At 31.3% G+C, this 25868-nt stretch overlaps 1 protein-coding gene across 1 annotated transcript; it reads left to right on the top strand.

Moving 5' to 3' along the window:
• Window positions 1-2235: 2235 nt before the first annotated feature.
• On the top strand, window positions 2236-25517 carry LOTGIDRAFT_233061 (hypothetical protein; the record flags this gene model as incomplete). Its single annotated transcript, XM_009058507.1, has 7 exons — window positions 2236-2447; window positions 19881-19968; window positions 21542-21598; window positions 22224-22496; window positions 22732-23014; window positions 23241-23420; window positions 23651-25517. The coding sequence occupies 7 exons, from the start codon at window positions 2236-2238 to the stop codon at window positions 23956-23958; spliced, it is 1401 nt and encodes a 466-aa protein (XP_009056755.1). The 3' UTR covers window positions 23959-25517.
• Between the last annotated feature and the right edge of the window lie 351 nt (window positions 25518-25868).

The following is a 25868-nucleotide window of genomic DNA, read 5'->3' as shown; positions in this document are numbered from 1 at the left end:
TTGTTTATTGAAAGAAAACATCTCTAATGATAGATCGATACGAAGCCTTTTTAATGAATGAAATAACGTAATGGGTCGATATGACATTCTGTGGAAGAAATCTGAACAAAGGCAATAGCTTCATTCATAAATATTAACACAGTGTAAGAATGGTGCTGAAATAACCATATCTACATGTATATCTCTATGGGCATGCGAGTAACATGTAAATGGAACCCTTTTATAAATATGTGTCGTAATATTGATATCGTGTCCAATTATGAAATTTCACGAAATGCATTAAAGAAGGATAAAATAGTATTTTCACATACAACTATTTGGTGGCGTGCGTGCCACGTACATTAGGCATCAGATATGATATACAGGATAACAGAAAAATGCCAAGTCACTAAAAAGCATTGTTCCATTCGGCTACATCGCTTTCTGCATGGGCTTAATTGTCATTTCATAACTCCATATCACAATTTCCGCAACAATCTTACAGTTGCCGGTATACTGAATTGAAAATCATAGACCTGTACATTATATAAATTGGTTGAAGGTTTATAAAAATGTGATAAACGGATTAACCGATTAACCGTACAATTAAGCCTTCGGCTTGCAAATATGCAACCTTTCACTAAAGGTTAAAAATTGTCCTTGGTCACCAATCCCCGTCAGCAAGAAACTTTCATTTTGCAATTTGAAATTTCGGTCACCGTAAATAGGCTATGGTCCTTAGGGTAATGTAAAGTCAGTGTATATTGCGAAACTTTGCAAGTTTTCTGGTAGCATTTTACTTCCGGCAGTTCTCCAGCTGCTCCCGGTCCATCTATTTCCGCATGTAAACTGCGTTCCATTTTGTATGTCAAAGTGTACGTGTATTTTCAAATTTTGTATCCTTGATAGAAAACAGGCTGATAAAGAATATATATGTCAAGGACTAGAAATATTAAAACAACATAAAAAGCTTGCTGTTACTTGTTTTACGCAATGCGATCTTAAAGGACTAAATCGGGATCGGCTGTACATAGCAATCTGCTACATTGCAAGAAAATTACTGCTGTATATAAGATAAAATTAGATCATAAATCACATTTGAGAATGATAATAAGGGCCAAAGCCTTGACCGTTAGATGGTTATTGAACATGTAATTGTTCGCCCATCCAAGAAGCACAGCTTTCGACTGGTCATTTGCATGAGCTTTCAGCTTCAAGTAGCCCAGTCACTTAACAATGCTGATATGACGCTACATTCGGTTAGCGTTATTTTCTTTGAGCGTGGCTTGTCATGGCCAGAGGCATTGGGTATTCTCCCACATTGTAATAAAACTCGGGGTACCAGGTTGTTTTAACAACTTCAGCTGTTACATGACAGTTGTATTTCTATTCAAGCGATGTACCCACATTGTAAATCATACTTTATGGATATAACGGCAATTATAACGGTTTTCCATCCGCTCAGAAAAAGTTGGGGACTCGATGTTGAGATCAAATATATCTATTATACCAAACAGTTTTCATTGGGCTATTTAAATGGAAGTGCAAAATACCTGTCAATTTCAACAGATCCACCCCCCCCCCTCCCCTCCCTCCTTCTGGTTTTTATTTGTCACACAAATGTCCTGTACACACACATTGTTTATGTAATGTTGAAAACTACTTCTTACAAGGCAATCGATAGCTGACATAGTCGATATTTTATCTGATTGAATGGTCAATGAATTGTGTTCAATAAAATGCTCGATAACTAGTTATAAACCTCGGAATTGGTCAATAGTAAAACTCATTCAGACCAATACACTATCGATAGTTTGGAACAGATTCAATACCAGCGATCGCCAGTCTATTTTATGTGAAATCCGTATTTAATTCTCTCTTTTTTTATTACACCAAATAGCCCTAATATTACCTAACCCTCATTCCATTGAAATGACACTGCGCAGATTCAGTATTTTGAATACCCTCCCCTAATAAGTTTTGTACAAGTTGTTATATATATAATAGTGATTTATATACTATACAGCCTACTCAGTGAATGGATTCGCCCAAATACAGCTATTTGATTGGTTGATATGTGGTTCATATCGAAGATGGTCTTTGCCAGCCACAAGTTCGCGTACTGACGCCACTGTTGATATAAGCCAGGGTGGGGGAGGTCGTCACTATCTTGGACCTACTGTGATAGCCTCAAACATCGCCAAACTTTTAACCAAATAAGTCAAAAGTTAACCTTTGTACTTTTTAAATTTTAAAATGTCAGAAGAGAAAATAACCATTGATAGACTTAATTTCCAAAGTCGAGGAACTTCGGTTTCGGACAGAATTAGAGTGACTGTGTGTCCGACTACAGGCGGACAAATCGAATTACGATCATCCGGATTGGAAACGATTCAAGGATTGAAATGGATGATAGCGCGGAAGCTGAAAATTGCTCCAGAAAAAATAACTTTATTGCACAAAGATCGGTGAGTAAATTTATATTTTTAACAATGAGTGAAAGTTGAGTCTGAAGTTTTATCTGTAACGGGGTGTATGTTGCGGTTTGCACTATTGACCTCTCAAACTCTTACATTCGCATGCAAAATCTGAATAACCGCCCCTTTGATCTTAAGTAATTTCAACAGATTATTTGCACCTGTTTTAATCCATTGACAAATGTGTTTAAAATTCGGTGAAATAACTTTAAAGTTTTAGCGCATTATGTTTCAAGTTCAGTGTCAACGGCAAGCTTGTCATTCCTTTATCAGCTGAATAGCAGACGACGTATTATGCGCGTGCTTTCCTTGACGTGTGGCTTGGGCTAGCCTGATGTTGCGCCTTGGAAGAGCGACGTTAATGAGTTTAGGCGAGTTGGGAAGACAAAGAAAATGTAATTTAGAAGGGTGAAAGATCTGAATAAATTGAGAATCCATAGAGTAATCAATAGGACAAATCAATTGACCGATTTTAAACTCTGACTCATTCCGTATAGACTGGTAGTAGGCTGGTGCTCGGGATATTTAGAAATGTTGATATTAATTCCTGTGGGCCCATTTACATAGTTAACTCATATTTTATATAAGTCATTGTCTGGTCATTAAACTTTGATAAACATAATCATAGCTTGAATATAAACAACTGCAATATCTTGCATATACTTGGTCATGAACTCCTGCAATAATCTGAACTCCTGATATATTGCACCAAGCATTGGGATTAAAGGATTAGGATAATACATTGCCTGCAACTTAAAAGATATGAATGATGATACATCTATGGTACCATAAAATTGGCGCTGAATAGCTGATTCACATATTTGGCATTTTGACTTAAAGAACTTTATGTGTGTAATTGTTAATTACTATGTGGGTAATTAATATATGAGACATAGGGTAACATGCTGAAAGTGGGTTTATATCAGTTTGAGTATAAGTATTAGTAATAAAGTTAGTAAATGTTATTGCCACATGTTATGACTAAAGTGATTAGCACTGTTTCATTACATTGATCATCTGTTTATATGTGTTTACTATTACTCATTACAGAGACCTGTAGGCATAGCCATACTGAATAAATCATTACTTTTTCTTTCTATATCAAAAGGCTGACTGTATTTTACTACTAGATGGGGGTTGTATTCTAGGTAGGCAATTCAATGAACATGTTAGGTGTGTCAAATTTTGGGTGTTGATCCTTATAGTTCCTCTTTTGAAACTATTAGATTAAACTCCCAAATTTGAAAGTGAAAAGAATATAAAGATCATGATAATACATTAAGTGATATAGCAGTGTATATATATTTAATAATAAGTGTATATTTAAATAGGTTTTATGTGTTTTCTTTATTTGTATAGGGTATATAGTATGACGTCAATGACTGACTTGACTAGACATTGCTTTAAAGTGAATTGAACCCTATAAATAGTGAAATGAGGTATATTGAATCATATATATCAAACTTGTCATATTGCTTGTAGATGGTGGGATTGTTTTGGGAAGGGGGTGAATTATTCATTAATTAAAAATCATACACACATTATATTGGGTCTTGTAGGCCATAGATCCTAGGGTAAAATGAATATTGATTTGGCCTGAAAATAGCTACAACTTGCTAATTCAATACTGGTAGCTTCATCAGGGATATGGAATTTGTATTTGCCAATTTTGTCTGATTGGAGTGAAAATGTGGCTGACTGTCAGTAGTTTTGTAGACTTTTAAAATGCTAAAACAATATTCTTTAGTTCAGCAATTTATTTTTTCACAAAATTTACTATGATTACAACCAGAACTATGGACTTCTGTCTGAGTTACAATTGCCAAAAAAATACCATCAAGTATTTGAATGGTTCGCATTAAATTTAGGAAGTGTGTCAGATATTGACCTCATGAACTTTAAAATTAGGACTGTTAAGTAGTTCACACCTACACCAAAATTTATCTTTATATAACACAAGCCTTATACAGAAGCCTTATATACTTTATACAATGATTTACATTTTGTATTGACTTTAAACTCCAATATTTTAAGGGTTTACGATTATGCTATTAAAGATTAACAAATGACTAAATTGCAACACATTTGATTATTATAATTACTATGCAGAATTCTCACCATGGTCTGCCTGTTAATCACCTGATCTTCACTGTATCTGATATTTTATTTATCTGTATCATATTTGCTTAGAAATTAGATTTGAAAGTAAAGTACATGCTGATTGAATTTTGGAAAGGCAGTAATAAACATAAATTGCTTACATTACTTGGTTTTATTTAGGATGAAGATTTGACATGGTGCCAAACTTTGTGGTGCCAGGTTAAATTGGGAGTATGTAGGTGGAGGCACTATTTACAGAATAACCGTTTCAAGGGCACGTTAAGTTGGATAAAAATTCACTGGCAAGATATTTGTTTGCATTCTTCTTCTTCTTATTTAGTTCATATTTACAATTTATATATTGGAGAAAATTTATTGCCCTGTTAAAACAGTTATCTATAAGACACAGTTCTGTCATTTATATGTTCACTGAAGCAGTAAATAAAGATTTGCTGTCAAGATCACAAAGAGGATCTGGTATTTCGTCAAACCTTTTCAAGGAGTTCATTTTGCAAATCAAAAGCAATTAAAATTGTTGCATTGAAATGATAATTAGAAGATAGGATAGATTTAAATTTCTACATTTATTAATCAAGTGTGAAAAACACTCCACATTTTCAATAAATGATGAGTAACTATTATATACAGTATGAAATTGATACGAAATGTTCACCATTCATTATTAAACTGTAAAGTTAATATATCTTCCTAAAAACGTTAAAAATATCCTGTTTTCTCATTATAGAAATCGTGCGTCTTTCTTTAGTGCAGATAAGTATAGCGAACATTTCACATAGCTGAAAAAGGAATCTAAATTGGACAATTTGAAGAAGAGACAATAAGAGAAACTATTTCTAGCAATTTATTTTGTAACACTGAACTGATTATCAGTTGTTCTCCTAAAAATAACTTTTTTGTAATTTATAGTCCTAAATTAGGTATAATTAGATGTTTTATTGCCAGAAATTTGAAAGAGGGATTGTGAAATGAATTAGAAACAATGAACAATACACAATGAACAATAGAAAAAGATAGTAAATTGAAGAGTGTCACACGTTGAAGAGTAAGACCCCATTCATTTCACAGTCAATCATCATTGTGCTCTTTTTAACAGTATGATAAATTTTTAATATACAATATTTACTTGGTAATTACCAAAACTATGTCCTCCACTAATAATATTATATATAATCATTTTATGAGGAGTTAATTGTTCTAAATATTCTTTTTAATCAAAATGATTAACTATTTCCTCTCATTATCAATTGATCTTTTATTGTAGAAAAAGCAAACAATTAGCCTTTATAAGATCAATTTGATGAAAGCCTTTTACCAAAGAGTCTCAATTTTTTTTAAAAATGTAAGGAATTCTTCCCTGCAACAATTTTGATAAACATTGGCCAAATGAAAATTGTAATCTGGACATATAGGTACTGGTTTATGAATGGAAAGCAATGTAAATTCTTTGAAGCTTACTGTTTGTATCAGTCTGCCAAACCTGTTGGAATCGTTGGACAATCTCTGGTCCTGTTAGTCCTGATATTTTTTTTAAATATAATTGTTACCTGTAACCTGGTAATGCTGATCATTTATCTGTCTGTGATTTGTCAATTTGGGAAGGTCTTCTGAAAATACATAAAGTTCACAGATGAAACCCTGAAATACAGAGATAAAGCTATCTTTAGTTTAAAATGTTTGTATAAATTTATATATGTCAGACTTGCAGTTATTACCAGGAAGTGATATTATTTATGTTTAGCTACTGCGTGGGTCTTGTCCATTTTTAACAAATTAAATTAGGGTTTCCTCATAGCAGACATACAAACTCAATCATTTATATATTCAGTGTACTCTAAGAAAAAAAAAACTTGAAAAGATAATCAATTGTTTTTGACAAGTGTAGGCCTAAATTTATTTCAAGGAAGAAAAGATGTAATTATTTTGATTAGGATAGGTAACAATGCACTTACTGACTTGATAATATTTCATCTGAGAGAAAAATGTGAAGGAGGGTTTGTTGAAATAGGCTGTAAAAACTTTGTGTTGTAAAAAAATGCATATTGATGATGTAAGAGAATATTCGGTATCAATTTCAACAGCGAATTTAAACTCGAATATGAAAGGTAATTATCATAATTAGGGTAGAATTCACACTAAATTGCTCTTGAATATGAGGACATTTTTGGGTAATACCCCTTTAGTATTGACATTAGATAACTGATATACCACACCCAATATAGACTTCATACTATGGATGGTTCATATATCATTGTTGATTCCATAGATAGCAAGGTGGAGCTTTTTAAAATTCATACAAGATTTATTGCTTAAATAAACATGATGTGTAAATTAAGTACCTCCAGTTCTCGATTAATAAAACATTAATGGATTCCTTCACCCTCCCTTCTGGCTTATTCATATTTTAAAATATAGATGAAACTCACACAATGCAAAGGAAATTATTTTGAAAAAATGGCTCAATTTTTTTTATTTGTTTAGTTTAATCCTAATTCTTGTATGTAGGGCAACATAGGACAAGTCAGTCACTTTAACACTATCAAAAAGCCATGAATATAATATCTTTGTAATAATCTTCGAAGAGGGTCATGATTTAGTCAAAAAATAGATTCATGACAGTGGGTTTAACATAAATTATATATGATAAGACATGTCAAAAAAATTGGATCCACCCTTGATTCAATTAAGATTTTTCAATGGGTTAAGAACGCCACCCTTTCTTGATTCAAGTGAAACGAATGTTAAAGGTACTCTCTTTTCTGAAATTTCAAAGATTGGCTTCTTTTTTAAACTTGTTCAAATTCTACAACCCTATGCATAAAACATATATTCATGGTTCCCTAGTTTAAGTTGTTTTCCTATTTGAATTTCGTTATTTTGCATGTGCAATTGTGCCTATACCTTGATCTTCTTCCCCAGCAACACATTAAGCATCTTCACCATGTCAAGCCATTACAATATTTGTACTTCTTCTATAACTGCAATAGTCACCTTTCTTGTATCACAGAATTTGATTGGATGGTAAGCTAGTGAATACAGCCACTCAACAGAAAGCCATAATGTTTACAGCCTTTCTGTTCAGGGCATAGAATACAAGCAATACATCCAATGTAATAGCTTGACATTGTGAAGATGAACATCAAGTTGTCATAGTGAATTGTAGATTTAAAGTTATGTTTCTATGTTGGGTGTGTCTTATGTTCAGGACATGATAGGGAAGTTTGGGTTAAGAAGGAAATAGTTCATATAAAGTTGAAAGCTATTTAATTTCAGTTTTAATCTTTAGGATAATCTGTATATGTACATGGTTATAGTCACTGTTGATGTTTATTGTTGTTTTTGTCTTGTTGGTTACCTTTACTACTTATTAATATGACAAGTATTAGCATGTCAAAGACAAGAAACTATGTCTATCCATATATGGTATGTTTATTCAGATATAAAACCTCTACATTTAAAGGGACAGGTTTGCCATTTCAGGGGGTTATTTTGGTCTTGAATATATGTAAATAGTCTTAGAAGTACTAGAAATGTACGAATTCCTTCAAAATAACTCAACTAGGAATTTCTCTTTCTATTTCTTTATATGGCAGAGTCTCAAGAACAGACAAATCATCTTTTTTACTTTTAACACAGATAATTCTGGACACACAAAGATTTGAAGGCTCAAATTACGACGGTGAGCTGTGAACAATCTTACTGATTAGCTAATGACAAAGGTACGATTGACCAAACGGATGGTGAATCTGTCCCTTTAAATAGGCTGATATTTTTTTACATGCTGTTGTTAAAGACGTTTTGTGAAGGCTTGATTTAAATTTCTAATGTGAAGCCTTTTGGCTAGAAATGATCCTGTTGTGAAGGAAATTTTTAACAAAGAAACTAAGGCAGTGGGTCATAAAACTCTAGTTTATGGGTTCTTTCAGAATTTTTATTCACGAATAGAATTATTATGCATATTTTTATTAAAGATATGCCCTTCTTATTTTATCTTATCTTAATATTTAAGGCAACGTTTTCCATATATGTATATACATATATATTACAATGGGGCCTGGGGCAATATGCACATTTTCTCATTTTTTGAACATCAATGTTTTATAAAAGGTTAAATTTGTTCAAGGAAAGTGAAAAGTATTTGAAAGCCAGTTTCCCTTCTTTTCTTACATTATTTATACAAATATCAAGTTTATTCAGGAAACTAAAACCATGACATAGTAACAAAAACCATGAATGAGATGAAATGACAACTCAAACTTGAAAATAGTTGAAATAGTTTTTAGGTGAGGTTAAGAATTAGAGAATGGATAGGTCTTGATCTACATTATTAAAGGACAGCATTCATACCATCATCAATGTATAAAATAAGAAAAAAAACTTACCAAACATAGATAGGACTAACTTACTGGGGCAAAATTAAAAAAAAAAGATCAGAAACTAGGTCCTTGTATCGCAAATTTATTACATGATCAGTTTTTGTAAATCAAAAGATTTTTTCGGAGACTGAATATTAACATACGAGGGCAAAAGGTAAAAAAAGATCAGAATTAGGACAGATTTTAACCACTGGATAATAGGGATGTTCATATGAACACATTACAACAGATTTTAACCACTGGATAATAGGGATTTATATATTATTATTATATGCCTATATTGCATACTTCAACCAAACAACAATCCCAAAAATATTTTGATAAATTATTACCATTTATGGTGTGGTAGAAGAAACTCCCCCAAAAACGGGTAGAGATTGACCACAAATATTTTCAAGGATTTCTTTTTAATGTGCAAATAGGATATTACTATTATTATTCGCTATCCATATTTAGAAATGACTAAAATGATACTGAAGAACACCATAGGACCTATTACAAATAAGAGGACAGTTATTTTTTGTAAGAACGCTACTTCTGACATCTCGTAGTCAAGCACTGAATATTAATTCAGAAAGAACACAAAGAAATATCGTGGACTGACAGTCCGTAGTTGATACGTCCTCTAAAAATCTTGTCAATGACAAAGGCTATTTAAGGACATCCTCTTTACACAATGGTTGTGTTTTTGCAGGTTTTCATTCAGACTTGCCTAGTGACCTACTTCTCATCAGTGTCATTGTAAAATGTAAACAATCAGTCGACAATGCAATCGTATTACCTTATAAGGCAGTGTAGATCAGCTGAGTTATTGATTTACTGTTAAATGTATTGTTTTGCCTTTAAGCTGTATATTTGAAAGATATTGATCTCTCTACTTCTATCATTGATTAGGTGGAAGAGTTTACTGATATAACCAGGCACATACAATCACAGATTGCTCTCTCAATAACTTATATTGATATATTACTTAAACTTCTAGCTTCTTACAATTTACACCCCCACAATCTAGAGATAGGAGGGTGTTGATTTGTGGTTTGAAACTTGTTTAAATGATATATTGTATACTATCCATCTTATTTTTCCAATCAATATCTCCTTTTTGAGATATTTGTGGTCTGATGCACATCTCTTGGGCATTTATAACATAAATATGTTATCATTAAAACCTTTTGGGCAAAAGTATGCAATTTAACAACAGATGTTTGCATTCAAAAATTGGTTTATGCGCCTCTATTTATTTGTACATCAATCAATATATTTTTATTGATTGTATCTCGTTCACATCTGCTTATTTGAAAATATTATCAAGTCAATAGTAAAAGATATAGGTATGACGCAGTATATGGAAGTCACAGTTGTCAAGTTCACATTAACTTCTGATAACATTTTTAACGGGTACAAAGGTACCAACAAATTATCAACCTTTTAATCTCACGACAATCATAGTTAAACAAACTTTTTGTGTATCTCTTAATTTCATAAACTGCATGACTGAGCTTGAGTAAAATCAAGTGTCCCATGTAATCAATATTGTAACAATGGAAAAACTTTTGCAAGATTCACAAGGTCATTGTATTCTCGACCGAATTTTTTAAATTGAGTTGGTTTTCCCTCGTGGAATAATGTGAAGGCTTAGAAAGTGTCAGAAACAGGTCAGGCCATAAGAACTATGAAGAAATTACATCCGCTGAAATGAGGCAATGACGTCAATGGTTGTACTTTATATTCAATCAAGTATTGATATGTTATAGTCTGTATCAGATTTGCAGGAACCCGATTGTTTATATTCTTATACAAGGCTTTCTATCAATTATGGAATGGTTTATTTATCAGTTATTATAATTATGAATGTGTTTAATTAGCTAGTGACTTTTGGAGGTTCTCAGTTCAAAAGAGTTGTTTATTATGAAGTTTTGTAGTTTTATTCTAAGAGCCCAGCTACGTAACTGGAAAAAGTTGTAGTAGAATTGTAAAATTTGCCAGGTTTGGTTTGGTTTGATACTAGATCGATTGTTTATATTATATAACATTATAAATGATTTATTATTACAATAAAAACTTGTTTATAAAAACAAGCTTTATTTCCCAACGTGACGTAATACATCCATATAAATTGAAAAAATAAAAAAGATAAAAATTTCTATCCACTGGCAGTATGAGAGCAAGTTTTTTTTGTGGCAACATCATTCTGAGCCCCGAGTAGGAATTTTATACTCATGTGTACAAAATCAAACACAATTCCTGAATTCTATGAGTTGTTGCTGTATTTCAAAGCAAATTTGATAAATTTGTTTTATTCAAAATCAATGTTGCGTGCGCTTGATTTCTGTGCAATGTCTTTTGGAAATTTGTCTTGATCCAGATGGGAATCCAGGATAGCAATACGATACAAAGTTTACTTGAGATGAAGATGTTGGAGAAAATCAATGAATGAATGAAAAGTTGTAGCCTATAATGCAAAAAGGTGGATGTTTAATGAATGAGAGTTGGCGTGATGCCAAGCCGTGTAGTAATGGACCAGTGTAAAAGCTTGTAATTCCCTGTATTCATATCCTTGGTAACCGCAGATGTAAACAATAGATATTCCACTATATTGACCTTGACATAATGCGTGGGAGGACAACATCAAATTTTATTACCCATATATTAATGGAATACCCTTATCTGATAAGCAATAATAAGAGTATGAAATTTCAGAATTTGATATCTATTTGATATCTGCTTCTAAGTTTGAAGTCATTGGCCGAACTTACGTTATGATAGATAGAGTATTGCATGTTATCGCCTGCTGAAAAATGTTCAAAGGTAATTGGCATGGAATATAAGTCACAATAATAAAAAAGACCTTGAATGCTTTGGTATGATTCAAAGTATATTTTGAAAGTTCAGTTAAGCAATCAGATTTTCTTTTGCAACTTCCATTCTTGATGTTTTTTCGCAATATTTTTCTACATACCATCTACAGATATTTGCATTCTATATTTATTAAAAGCTTTTTAGATTTTAGAAATTTACTTAAAAAATAGTTTTCTTCAGACATTTTTTGATTGTTTAGTTAAGAAATCAATGTTAATGAGAAGTTTGAAAGAAAATATCTGAAGTTTGATAAATATAAAGGCAACATCAACCTACGCCAATCTTTTATGGCCAGAAATTGTAAGATATCAGTTTGTCTTGATTCAAACTCGATAGAAAATTGACTTGAATTCATTAATTAAAAGTTGTCGACCTTTCTTTAATTGAATTATTGATCGCTGTAAGTTGATCTATGTTTGACAGTAACAAGGTTCTGTAGTTGGTATGTTGTTTGTCTTCTGTCTTTCTTAGCTGACCCATTTGTGTTACTTCTAAACAAAGTTTCACGAACAGGAATGTTGATGTAAGAATGTATTAGCTAGTCATGTCTGAATGTAGTTAAAAATGTCAAGATTGGATTTGGGCTTTACTAATCTACATGAGTCTATATATTATTTTCAAAGAATATTTTATTTATAACAGGATTTTTCATGACAGATTTGAGCAGGATTTTTCATGACAGATTTGAGCAGGACTTTTCATGAGAGATTTGAGCAGGACTTTTCATGACAGATTTGAGCAGGACTTTTCATGGCAGATTTGAGCAGGACTTTTCATGAGAGATTTGAGCAGGATTTTTCATGACAGATTTGAGCAGGACTTTTCATGGCAGATTTGAGCAGGACTTTTCATGAGAGATTTGAGCAGGACTTTTCATGGCAGATTTGAGCAGGACTTTTCATGAGAGATTTGAGCAGAATTTTTCATGACAGATTTGAGCAGGACTTTTCATGGCAGATTTGAGCAGGACTTTTCATGGCAGATTTGAGCAGGACTTTTCATGAGAGATTTGAGCAGGACTTTTCATGAGAGATTTGAGCAGGACTTTTCATGAGAGATTTGGGCAGGACTTTTTATGACAGATTTGAGCAGGATTTTTCTTGCGTTCCACAAATAATTCCCAAAGACCTTAGATATTACAGAAAGTCACAAAACAAGTTCTGATAAACTGTGCCACAAATCATATTACCTTAAATATTATTCATTTTTTTACCACAAAGTTTGTTCTGCATCATATCAAGCAAGTTGCATTGTAATCAGAGTGTAAGATTGATGTCCGCGGTGCCTCTCTTTAATAACCGATTACTGACAGGAACAAAGGAAAAACAGCTTGATGGAAATTGATTTTAAGCCATATAGAAACCTAATGAAAAATATCCTAAAGGTCAGATATATAATTGATACCCTAAATCACAATTTCAATACCCCTCCCCTTAATTTCTACTGAAGACATGTTGAAATTGTATGAGTTTTTATTTGAGGATCAATAAGCAACTAGACATTTGACCTTTTCTAAGAGATTGGAGTCAATAAATTTGGTTTCTCTGGTTCATGGCAGAATGGAGCCATTATGAAAAACCCAATACAGAATTAGGTTAGAGATTCATTCTGTGTATGTTCAATTGATCCTTATTGATGGTCTGGATTCAAATCAAATTATATGGCACAGAGATCTTGAATTGTTCTGAAGAAATGTCAGATCGCAACTGGAGTCTTTGAACTCCTTGTTTTGGATTTTAATTTTACGTCAACTCTATCATTGTCAGAATATCTGAGAAGAATTTAACTTAAACTTTGTTAAGTTTACGTCTGCTACAAGCCAACTGATGAAACTTTGTCCTTGAGTTGTTTATTATATTATGCAAAGTGTTAAAAAACTTGGGTATTATTAAAGCACGAAACACCCACTCTGTCTGAATTAACCTCTTGCATGTTTTACCTTAATTATTAATAATTTGGATGTTTCTCTCTACAAGTTTGAGCCATTAGTCTACAGTGGTATCTAACAAACACAAACACAAACAAACCCTAGTGGTAACACATGTAAACAACCACTATACAATGTTAAGAAATTTTATGTCTTTGAGTCATAGATCTCTTGGAGCCGTGGGATGTTAATGGCTAAAAATCAATGAAGTCTGAACTTATGGGCCGGTACAATAGCTATAATCATTATTTGCAATTTTTACAGTTCATCTGTGTAATAAGAACTTTATTATAAGTCTTTATGTACAAATTTGATGTTTTCTTTTGTGTTATTTCCAAGGGTTTTATTATTTATTATTCTGGAATTCGTGTTCATTGCTTTATAACTTATTCCAAATTTCCTAATCTGTTATCATTTATAAGGAAGCACTGCCTATATCACTACATTTTTGTAGATTAAGTTTACATGATCACAATGATCCTAATGGAGTGCAGGTTAAATTATTATGGTGAGAATAGACAAGGTATGGTGTTCGATGTGGTTCAGGATCATTGATACAGTAGAAAATAGTACCTTGTGTGTGTATTTTCTTCAATATCCATTATCTTGTATCGATTATCCTGTATCCATTATCCTGCATTGTCTACTGCACCAGACATCGTTCCTAGTTTATTAACGACTTAATGTTTTATAACAGTCCAGGTACCAGGTCTCTATAGTATTGTTGCTAATCAATCTTAGTAATAATCAGTATAAAGATGAGTGAGTGGTCAGAGCAAGGTCAATAACTTAACCTTGATCAATATACTGTGTAGGCGTTTGTTTGTATATTAATAATTCTAAGGATTTAACAAATTGACGATTTTCTCTACGTCATGTAGAGTTTATTAGTACTATATGTTATGTGTAGGTAGAGATATTATACATGTTTAGTCTGTATCCTGAATAATTGAATATATAGGACTTTACGACAATATATCTTCCTTGTTTATCTGGGATGAAATTAGTTGAATTTGTGTACAAAAAACTTGATGCATATTTTCTTGATTGAAAAACTTGCAAATGAAAGAATCAGATAAAAGATTAAAATGTAAAATTAAAATTTGGGCCTTATTAAAAGAATTTTTTTTTTTTTGCATTTTTAAAAGGTATGTTTTGAGTGAGATTTCTTTAAAAGGTTTCTTGTTCTAATATGAATGCAACAATTTATTTGAACTTTAACATACCTAATTTCTTCACTTTGATGTAAAACTTGATCCTTGATATTAAGTTTCTGACAATTGGGAAATATTTTCTCTTTATTTCATTTTTATAAAAGATCTTGCATTATTTGTTTAAATATTTGTTCGCATGGTTTGATAAGAAAAATGAGAAATATAGGTGACCTGGTGTAACCTCCAGTCATATGATTAACCACATGATAAGATTAGGTGGGTGTTTTATGTATTGAACAACACCTGATAAACCCAAAATAAACATAGGGTAGTTCATTTTATATCTAGTATATTAAGGTAGTTTAACATGGTTTCAAGTATATAAACAACAGACATATATCCCAACTTTGTCACCCTAACATAATTTACCAGTATCACTTTTCAAGATTAAGATTTGGTATCTGTTTCATCTATGATATGTTCTGTTTGTGTTTACATATGTTTAGAGAAATTACAAAGTTTAATCATGATACCATAGAACAGACTAGTTAAAATCTCTACGAGAACTACAAAATTAGTAACCTGTCTTTAATAATTTACAATACCAAAAATATATCTTAGAGTTAACTAAAAACATCTGAGTGCAAACATTTTGTATGACTTAAATACATTATTCCATAGGGATTTCAATCATAGCAAGAACAATCTCAACAGTATATTTTCGCCATCATGATATTTTCTAGGGTCTATTTCTGGCCATTTGATATTCTAAAGTTTATGACGTGGTTTTGCCATCTTTCTAAATTATTATAAAACTTAGTCATTTTTACACTTGGGTATTTTGATTTTGTTTAAGTCCTTGAAGTTAATACTGAAATGAAGTAAATGAAAATCCTGAATTTCTAGATTCCTATATTCTTGTGACCATATTTATGAGATGTGGTACACTCAAAAACTTAAAGATTTTTACTGAAGATAGCCAAGGAAACACATCATTGAAAAGATTTTACTCCTAAATTTTAATTAATATTCAATACATCCACAAGGTTATGTAAAAATGTATATGATGAAATATAATTTCAATCAAATATTCCATCCAAAAATCTGCAGTGAAAGTTGTATAGTAGGGGACTCCTCCAAAGAGAAGTCATCAGAAGTTTCAAAAAAAGTAAACATGAACTGGTTTGCGCATGACACAACATCTAGACTAGCTCAGGCATTGACACAGTATTTTGAAACATGTTTGATTGTTGTGCAACATCTTGTCAATTATCATTTTCCAAAGGCAAAAAAAAAATAGAGCATATAGCTCCAATTAAGTATACTGTAAGTATGCGAATCTAGAAAAAAGTTTAGCATTAATTTTGATGAATAGATATTAAAATAAAGAAAAGTGAAAGAAACTATTTGGAATATAAACTGATGATATTAATTATACAAGATATATTACTGAACTGTTTATATCTTCCATAATCACCATCATTATCTTGACTTACTTCTAACTTATAGATCAACTACACCAAATTAAATTAAACTAGCCAAAATGTATATTATAAAAACATGTTTGTGATGGTAGAATGGTGTAGGTGGCGGTAAGAAACAATTCATTTTGTCATAAAGTTAATAAATTGATGTCTGTAGCTGTTACTGAAAATTCAGATCAGACCTTGGTGATAAATAAATAAAACTGTGAAATGACATGGTGTTTTTCGTCCTACTTTTTCTGCTCCAAATTAGGCTAATAAAGACAGGCATCAACATGCAGTAAATAGAAAAACTTGGTCAACTCATAAATGTCAATTTCTAACTGTCAAAGAAACATTAATATGCAACCTATAGCACACAGGGCCTCGATATATTTTTCCATCAGAACACTAAACACTAACACTTTTCCAATATCAGCTCTTCAGCCCTGCAGCCTTGACTGGCAAAACTGAGTTTGACCTATACCAAGAAAAAAATCGCAGACCCCATCGTTGGTAAGTTGATGCCTGATGTTCAGCAAGGAATCACAGAAAATCACTTACATACAAGTTTGATACTAATTGGCAGTGGCAGTATTTTTTATACAATAAAAAATTAACTTTTATTTTGATCTAATGAAGATGTTCTGATGAGAGCATTGCATGATATTTCAAAATGTTAAATATATTGAGTCATTCATTGCAACACATTCAGTTAGTAAGTTGCATATAATCAATACTTAATGATGTGACAGTAGCATAAATAAACTCTTCATGGATTGAACAATTATTCAAAAATGTTAATTTTCGGAATTTCAATTCTTATAAGTGATACATACATACTAGTTTGGAACAAAGATAAACATTGTAATAGGTATTGCTCAATATTTCACAAGTGACACATAGATCTATTCATTGCTCAATTTTGTCCTTTACTTCTAAAGTTTTTTGTTGAATGTTCTGGTTGAAAGGTACAAAGCCTTATGTAAATATTTACATCCAAGTTACCACTTATGACTAATATTGCCCCAACGATTAAACTTTTGCAATAGGTCAACTAATAAAAATATAAAGATAGTATATATATATATATAATAGTATAAAATACTATTGCTCAATTTTGTCCTTTATATCTTGAGGAAAGTGTCTGAAAGATACAAAGTTTAAAGTAAATATTTACATTAAGACACCAATTATGACTAATTTTTGTCTGTAAATATTGCAAAAAAAAAACCAAAAAGATTTAAATCTTTTCAATACTAAAAAGGCATACTAATGTTGAAAGTTTCTATTTCTCAATTTTGTTCTTCATGAAGAAACTCTAGCCTCAAAACACAGAAGTTCAAAATTTGTCCCTGATTGACAATTTCAATTAGAAAACATCTACTTCAGACAGCAATCAATGAGTTTTTAGAAAGCAAATTGAGGTTGTGTGTTATCATATATTGCTTAAAATGATCTTGATAATAGACAATAGGTTATTGAAATTGTTTGATAGAAGACAAAGTGGATGTAAATTATTGTTAATTTACCTAAAAGCAATGTGATAATTGACTCTGATGACAATACACTTGAAATTTACAGTATAGATTTCACAATATTTGATTGAGCAATAGATCAGGTAAACTACCTGGTATAATCTGTATCCAGGTATTAAACTTCTCTTATCTTTGTTAACTTGATCAAACATGGTGTATTGTGACAATATTGCCTATAACAATTCTCTTATCGTCCCTTTAAGAAAACCTGATTCTAAATTCACAAATTTTGCTTAGATTTTGGAAAATTATTCATGTTTTGTGAAGTAGTAATTCTTTTTTTTTTTTTAATCTTCCAGTGGCTATGTGCCACTTTTATTAGAGATCCTTATAATACATGATGGAAGCTAATTTGAGAGTCGTACCTTATTGTTCTGAATAAATAAATAACCTTATTGCAACATACCATTGTGCATTAAATTGTACAAAACAAATATCATTGTCATTTACATCTCATCTATCATTTTGTAGAAAAATTGTGTTTTATAGGTTTTCCTGAAGCAAGGTGAGAAGAAAATCATTCAGATTGAAGTGATGACTTTACATGCATAAACAGAAACTATAAATGTTAAAATTTATCACAAACAATTTGTTTGAAAGAACTCCATTTCTGAACCTTGGCACGCAGAGTTTCTCCTTTCATGCTCACTAACATAGATCTTTGCATTTCAAAACTTTTTTTGTTGTCTCCTGTGAATGACATGATACAAGATGCAGAAGTATGAGACAAATTTTTAATGTAACTCTGGTAAAGTGCATTGTTATTTCATAGTTTTGCATAGTACTTCATGGGTACAAAAACTTTAGTTGCATTACTAAGGCTTTGGCAACTGTCTTTGATAAACATTTTTGAGTTTAGTTTTGGAAATTTAACTCTAAGGACTTTAAGACAGTGGTTATATCATTATTACACAATGCAATCAGGCATATCAAGGACAATATGAAAAACTGGTGTTGCATTTCATAATTCTATATTGCACAATAAATACTCCTGGCTAATCATTACTAAGTATCATTTGATCAGTTTGAATTCAAAATATTTTTTAGCTGCATGACATATAACATTAGATAGAAGATACTCCTTTAAATGTTAAAACACATAATTCACAATTCATTAAGATTCAAATAACAACACTTGTCATAGGATCTGGTCTTAACCTTGGAAATATAATGCAATGAAATATCGAAGAGCTTTGCTCATAACAAAAGAGACCAAATTTATTAATTTGGCAACCCAAACATAGGGTATCTTGAAGCAACATCATTCCTTTCTCACAACATCTTTTTCTACTGGAGCTCTAGAGATAGGAATACCACAGAAGACTATCTATGAAGTCGCATATTGAGGGCTGTTAACCACCTTACCACTTAAATACCAGAAAATGGGGCTGATTATATTTCAATGACTTTGAAAAAGAAAATGTGTTGAAAGTGGTTGTGAAATATTGTTTGTTCATGCTTTCAATTGGTTAAAACAATAGACAAAACAGGAGACCTGTAAGAAAAAAAAACATGTGAACGATTTGTCTAACCTTCCCACAGCCTACAGTTTTTTTCAAGTATAATTAGGGTTTTCAGAGATTTCACAATAGGTGAATGTATCAAACTTTATTCCTGAAGCGAATTAGCATTTATATTTCTCCCCTTTCATTTCGAACAGTATCAGAAATCATAGTCAATCTTGACATACGAAATGAAATTTACATCTTTAACATTTAATTTGAGCAAAACTGTAGGATGAAATTTGAAACTGAATTTGTACACATGAAATTTTGCTACAAAAAGATATAAGAAATCTCAAAATGAAGTTTTTTTTTCTTTCAAATGGCTTCTCTTTTGGATTTTTTGTTACCTTAGTTTGTTTTAGAGAAACTAAGCTCTCTGTGCCGAACTATTCCTATTTGTAACTTAGCTGTCTCTTTTTGAATATATTTCTAGAATTGTCCTCTTTGTACCTCTAATCTTAATATTATCTTTGTCTAATTTCAGAACTCTGAAAAATGGTACCTTACATGAAAACCATATCACAGATTGTAGCCAAATCACATTATTACCAAATATGGAAAGTGGAATGACGGTAGGGATTAACCTATATTTTCAGTAAAATGTATTTTATATTTACTTTATTTTAGAATAAACAAAATTATACACAAATAAACAGACCTAACTGCTGTTAACATAGATAGATATTAAACATTTTTATTTATGGTTCGATTTGCAAATGCATTGATAAATATATTATAACATTTATACTGCCAAACAATTAGATGTACTTTAATATAACCAATAACAACCACACAAATTAATATACTTCTACTGCACTTTGAAGTTTGCAGCTTGAACTTTTATTTCAATTCTGTATTTTGTTTTTAATGTGGTTTGGTCCATAGGACTTATTAAATCATATGATATCTGGGGATCCAAAACGGCACATTGAAAGTAGGTAAATTAGGCTTCAATTGATTACTATGATCAAAGTAGTTTTTGATTATGAAATTAATAACAATATATCGTTCCAAAATGTTTATTGAAAGTGATATTCAAAGTGTCAATATTCAAACAAGTGTAGCGTTATTACTTGATAACAATTATTATACAGGTTATTCACCCCCTGTCTGATATAAAGTATGTTCCATTTGACTGACATGATTGATCAGATATAATAACTAAAGTATTTGTGGAGGAGGGTAGGAATAAAATTAACATCTAGTTTCTACAGTTTATTGTTAAAACATGACTCATAAAGTCTGGTAATTAGCGTCTACCTACTAGTTAATACACTAAACATAAACATATTCTCAATTCTATTCTCGGAATTTGGATGTTTTTTGTTATATATGACATAATAATATATCAATGCTTTTAATTGCTCAAAGTTCGGAGTAAAAAATCCAAAATGGCCTGTAACCGTAATGCAATGAAAACGGGTTTGTTAGTTCTAAAAGCAACATATGACAATGGTTCAGTTCTCAAAATGTTTTCTGGATAGGCTTCAACAGAGTTTAACCTATATATGTATGAGAGATACTTTTAGTTTCTATTTGCACCATTTCGATTTGGTCCAGTCACAAGAATTCTCTGTTGCACATACAAAAACAAGAATCTCCTTAAAAGCATTGAGACAGATTACGTTTCAGAAAATCTACTTTTCCATTAAAAATGATTAAATGAAGGTACATCAAATTCGGTGCCTGAAAAAATCTTGACAATCATGCCAGAGGTATCCATCTCTTTACTTAGTTTGGAACTACACATAGTTGAATATTTTCATTTTGAATATGTTAAGTTCATTAGTTAAAGTGTGTTTTTTGTTGCGTTTTCCACTATGTCAATCTCGTTAAAGTGGGGATTAAAAAAAGATTAACTGTCAATTTTTATAAGCGTCTATTAAGAAGATAACCATTAAAAAAGGTCTATGACCAGGAAACCTCCCATTCTGTATAAACTTTCGTCAATGAAATAATAATCTACATTGTACTTATTAAAATTTAGGGCATTTAGTAGATTTGAAACTGTTGAAAGCATGACTTTAGGATTACAATGTGCATGAACTATTAATCTGGAAAAAGAAGGTCATTCTCGTGAGATTTTCAAGCTGAACATGCGAAAGAGATGTGCATTTAGTTTCATTTCTGTTTTTTTTGTTACAGTTTCAAAGAACAGATTCAAGTGTTATCCAGGCTTTAGAAAACTTATCAGAATCACAGGTAAGCTTAGTAAATATATTTGGATTATCAATGAAAACTGTATGGTTCACAACTTGATGGTTCAATCTCATCTGAATACCATGTCTACTTGGTTTATTAAAATGTCTCATAAGATACATATACAAATTGATACCTATATCATATGATGTATATACAAAATGATACCTATATAATTTGATGTATATACAAATTGATACCTATATCATATGATGTATATACAAAATGATACCTATATATTTGATGTATACACAAAATGATACCTATATATTTGATGTATACACAAAATGATACCTATATAATTTGATGTATATACAAAATGATACCTATATCATATGATGTATATACAAAATGATACCTATATATTTGATGTAAATACAAAATGATACCTATATAATTTGATGTATATACAAAATGATACCTATATAATTTGATGTATATACAAAATGATACTTATAGTATGGTGTGTATACAAAAAGATACTTCTATCATAGGATGTATATACAAAATGATACTATATAGTGTGATGTATATACAAAAATAATGATACTTATATATTCAAAAATAAAGATACTTACAAAAATAATGATACCTATATTATATAATGTATTTTATGTATGTATTTCAGATCAATGATTTTTTGACTGGTAGAGCACCACTATTACTGGCCATGAGAGTTGGTGATCACATGATGTTTGTTCAGTTACAATTATCGACGTCACAATGTGCAGGTCGAAGGTCGAAAACTATCAAATCGATGACAACGCCAACAACATCTGGTCATAATTTATTTCCATCAACATCATCCCTTTCCTCAGCTTCGCTGGCCGAAGCTAGTCGGAACCTGTCACAAAAATTACACCAATTATCCAGAGTACCGAAAGATAATGATAAAAATAAGGTATGTCTTTCATATGGTTTCGTACAACAGTTTGTATCGTTAGTACTTGGCTTATTTAGTTCATATATGAAGATTATCAAAATGAACCAGCCTCAATGATCCCTTTGCAAATTGTAATGTCTTTTTGAACAAACCCAAGCAGATGGTTATTTTGGTACATTTTCAACAAATATACAAGCTCTATGGAACTCCTTCATTATTCATAGTTTTGATGAATTTATTTCATTTATTTCAGAATTGTGAACTGAAAGAACAATCAAAATCACAACAATCAAGTCCTGTACACACCTCTCCTATTCCCCTTTCTACTCCCTTAACACCTCCTAGCAGTCGCCCCTCTTCCCCACAAACCCAGCTACCACGAGCACCTGTTCACCCTACACCTCCAGCTACACCTCCTGTTACACCCCCGGTTACCCAACCTGTTCAACCTACGCCAACCAATCTTGCTGCTTCTGGAGCTGTTATAAATAGTATGAATCATCTAGGAAAAGGAGTGTTTTCTGGAACGTTTTCAGGTATGTGTTCACTGAAATTTTCCTAATTTCATTTGCAATCAGGTACTGTTATTGTGCAGACGTTTCCTAATGAAGCAAGAAACAGTATCCATTGATGATCATAACTTTTGTCAATGATTAAGAATATTCTGTTCCCAGTTAAAAGCATGTGGATGTCGGACTTTCCAGGTTAAACAGCGCTCCACTGTATATTGTTGCTGTAATGTATATTTTCTGATTATTTCAGGAACTCTTGATCCAACTTTGCAAGATCAGAATGGTAAACCAAAGAAAGATGTCAATACTATTGTACATATATTAAATGATTTATTAGGTGTCAATGCATATCAATTGGTTCATCCATATGTTCAGATCCGAGCTCCAGGTGCACGTAAACCTGAATATAAGTCAACTACTCCAAACAATGGTGAGTCTACACTACATCTTCTTATTCAAATACTAAACTCACTGTTTATTGATAGTCTACATTTTTAATCAACCATAAGTTACATAGAGTTATCAGAAGATTTGATTATAATCCGAAGAAAGGCACAGAAATGCTACAGCAACAACTGAATTGTAGCTATTTATGTATGACTACTTTATATGAATCAAAAATATGACATTACTTATATTGTATGAATTTTGTATTTGTAGAAAGCCCAGTTGTAAATGCCAATGATGATGAATCTCTTAAAGAGAAGGTTCAACATTTACAACAGATGATGCACGAGCGCAAATTAAAGAGGAAAGCTAGACGGGAAATGAAAGGACCATATCAGTGGAATACAGAACAGATAGTATCAACTCCACTCAGTACCTTTAAAACAGTAAACATTGAGACTGCTGGCTCTACCTCTACCACATGTAGTTCAACAGATTCTAAAGCAATGGAGATCACAGAGGGTGTTGAGAACTCAGCATATCTCAACTCCAATATAGAACATGAATCTCTAGCAGTCTGAACACTGTATAAAGAGTCGTTTGGTATTGGTACAAACCTTTTCTCTAAAAGGTTAATTGGTCAAAAGGTCATTTTTTGACATGGTCAATCTTGATGCAATTTTTACCTTTCTCCTGAAGGATGTGAGGAGGCAGAAAGGTCGTGTTTTGGTGAGAATTAAAATTGTGGCTTTAAGTTTTATGTTAAAGTGACAAGAATTGTCAGATAAGTTCCATGGCTAGATGTTGTACTGTGTATCCAGTTACACTACACATGGCCAAGAAGGATAAAGATCGAATGAAAAGCACAATTTCATATATTTTTTTCATTATTTTTTTCATTTTATTTTGTCTTCACTTGTAGTGATTGATATATTATCATGATTATTCTAACATTCTAATAAAAGCACCTTTTATTATATTAACTTTCACCATTTCCAACGCGACATTAAAACTTAGATATTGTTATATTGTCAGTGCACAAGTTATTCAAAATTAATGATGTAATTAGATTTTTTATATTCTGTATTATAATGTAAATTGATGTAGTTTTTTCTATATTGACACTATTTATACTGTTAATACAATTAATATGCTTACAACTTTTTGATATTTTCACACATTTTTTGAAATTATCTCCCTTTCCTGTATTTTCACTAATTATTACTAATGTGTTGTGTTATTTTCAGTAGACTATTGTAACAAAATGAGCATAATTTTTTTGTAATTTTTCTATTAGTTGTTGTATTGATGTATAAAAATCTTATTAAGGAGTAAGGTTTGACAGGTGTTCATATGGGTGTTAATGATAATTTTTTAAATTGTACGTTCTGATGCTCTGGCCACAAAAAATATCTGAATTCACTCCAATTGTACAAGCCCATTTGGCAACACTGGATTCATTAAAGTATTTATTTGAATTCAGTTGATCAAAGAGATTTTGATAGATTTGGGGTTACGAATTCTCAGCCAAAAGGTGTACAAATACAAATCCAGCTTGAGTGATACAGCCTTATGCAAGCAGTCAAATGCAATTAATCTGAATGTCATATAATGTCCATGTGAACCCTCTAGATGTAAATATAATTTTGTAAAATGATTTTAAAAAGAGCAATAATGAAAGAGTAAAACTTGTAATTAAATATATTACTAAATGACTAAAAAAAAAAAAAACTGTCAAATCTTAAAATAAAATGGTTATTTAATTTCATTGTCTCAATATTGTTTATTGAATCTCTTTTGAGAGAAATTTTCAGTTAGTTTGTATATTCCAAGAAAAAAAACCTTCATGACATAAGTCTTTGATGTGTATATCAAATATTGTTAGTATTAGGTGTTACAGGAGATACACTTCTCCTATTACATAAAACGTGTGATTTCCTTGCTGTACCAGAAAGTATCTATTCATTTAGCAGAGATCCATGAAATATTCTTGATTTATATTTAGTTAAAGATTATTATTATTTTATGTTATTCAATCAAAAATAAAAACTGATTGAAGTAAAATCTGTCTTTACAGTGTGTTATAGATTATGCTATATGGGATTTGGTTGTATGTTATTGAATAATAAGATATGAAATCAAATTTTGTGATATTTTATGAAACTTCCCTTTTAAAAGTTTTCATCTGCATAGTTAACAGTCCCAATATTAAAATGGGCAACCAATTAGTTTCAAAGGCAAAAAAATGATCCCAGCTTTCTAGCCTTGTTCTCATTTTTTGGTTAGAATCAGAATGAAAATAAAACTGCGACTGAAAGACCAAACCAGGTCCTCTTCACAACTCCATAACTTCATAAGATTGCAGGCTTAACCTACTCATCTCATTAGATCAAGATAGTTGACTACCGATACCTTAAAATGGCTCCATGAATAATCATAAAATGATAAGGTTCACAAGATGTTCACATGGGTTAATGAACCACGAAGGACT

The sequence above is a fragment of the Lottia gigantea genome, assembly GCF_000327385.1.
Source record: "Lottia gigantea unplaced genomic scaffold LOTGIsca_34, whole genome shotgun sequence".
Classification (NCBI taxonomy): Eukaryota; Metazoa; Mollusca; class Gastropoda; family Lottiidae; genus Lottia; species Lottia gigantea.
Note: the sequence above shows the minus strand (reverse complement) of the source record. Positions and strands in the feature narration are given on the sequence as shown.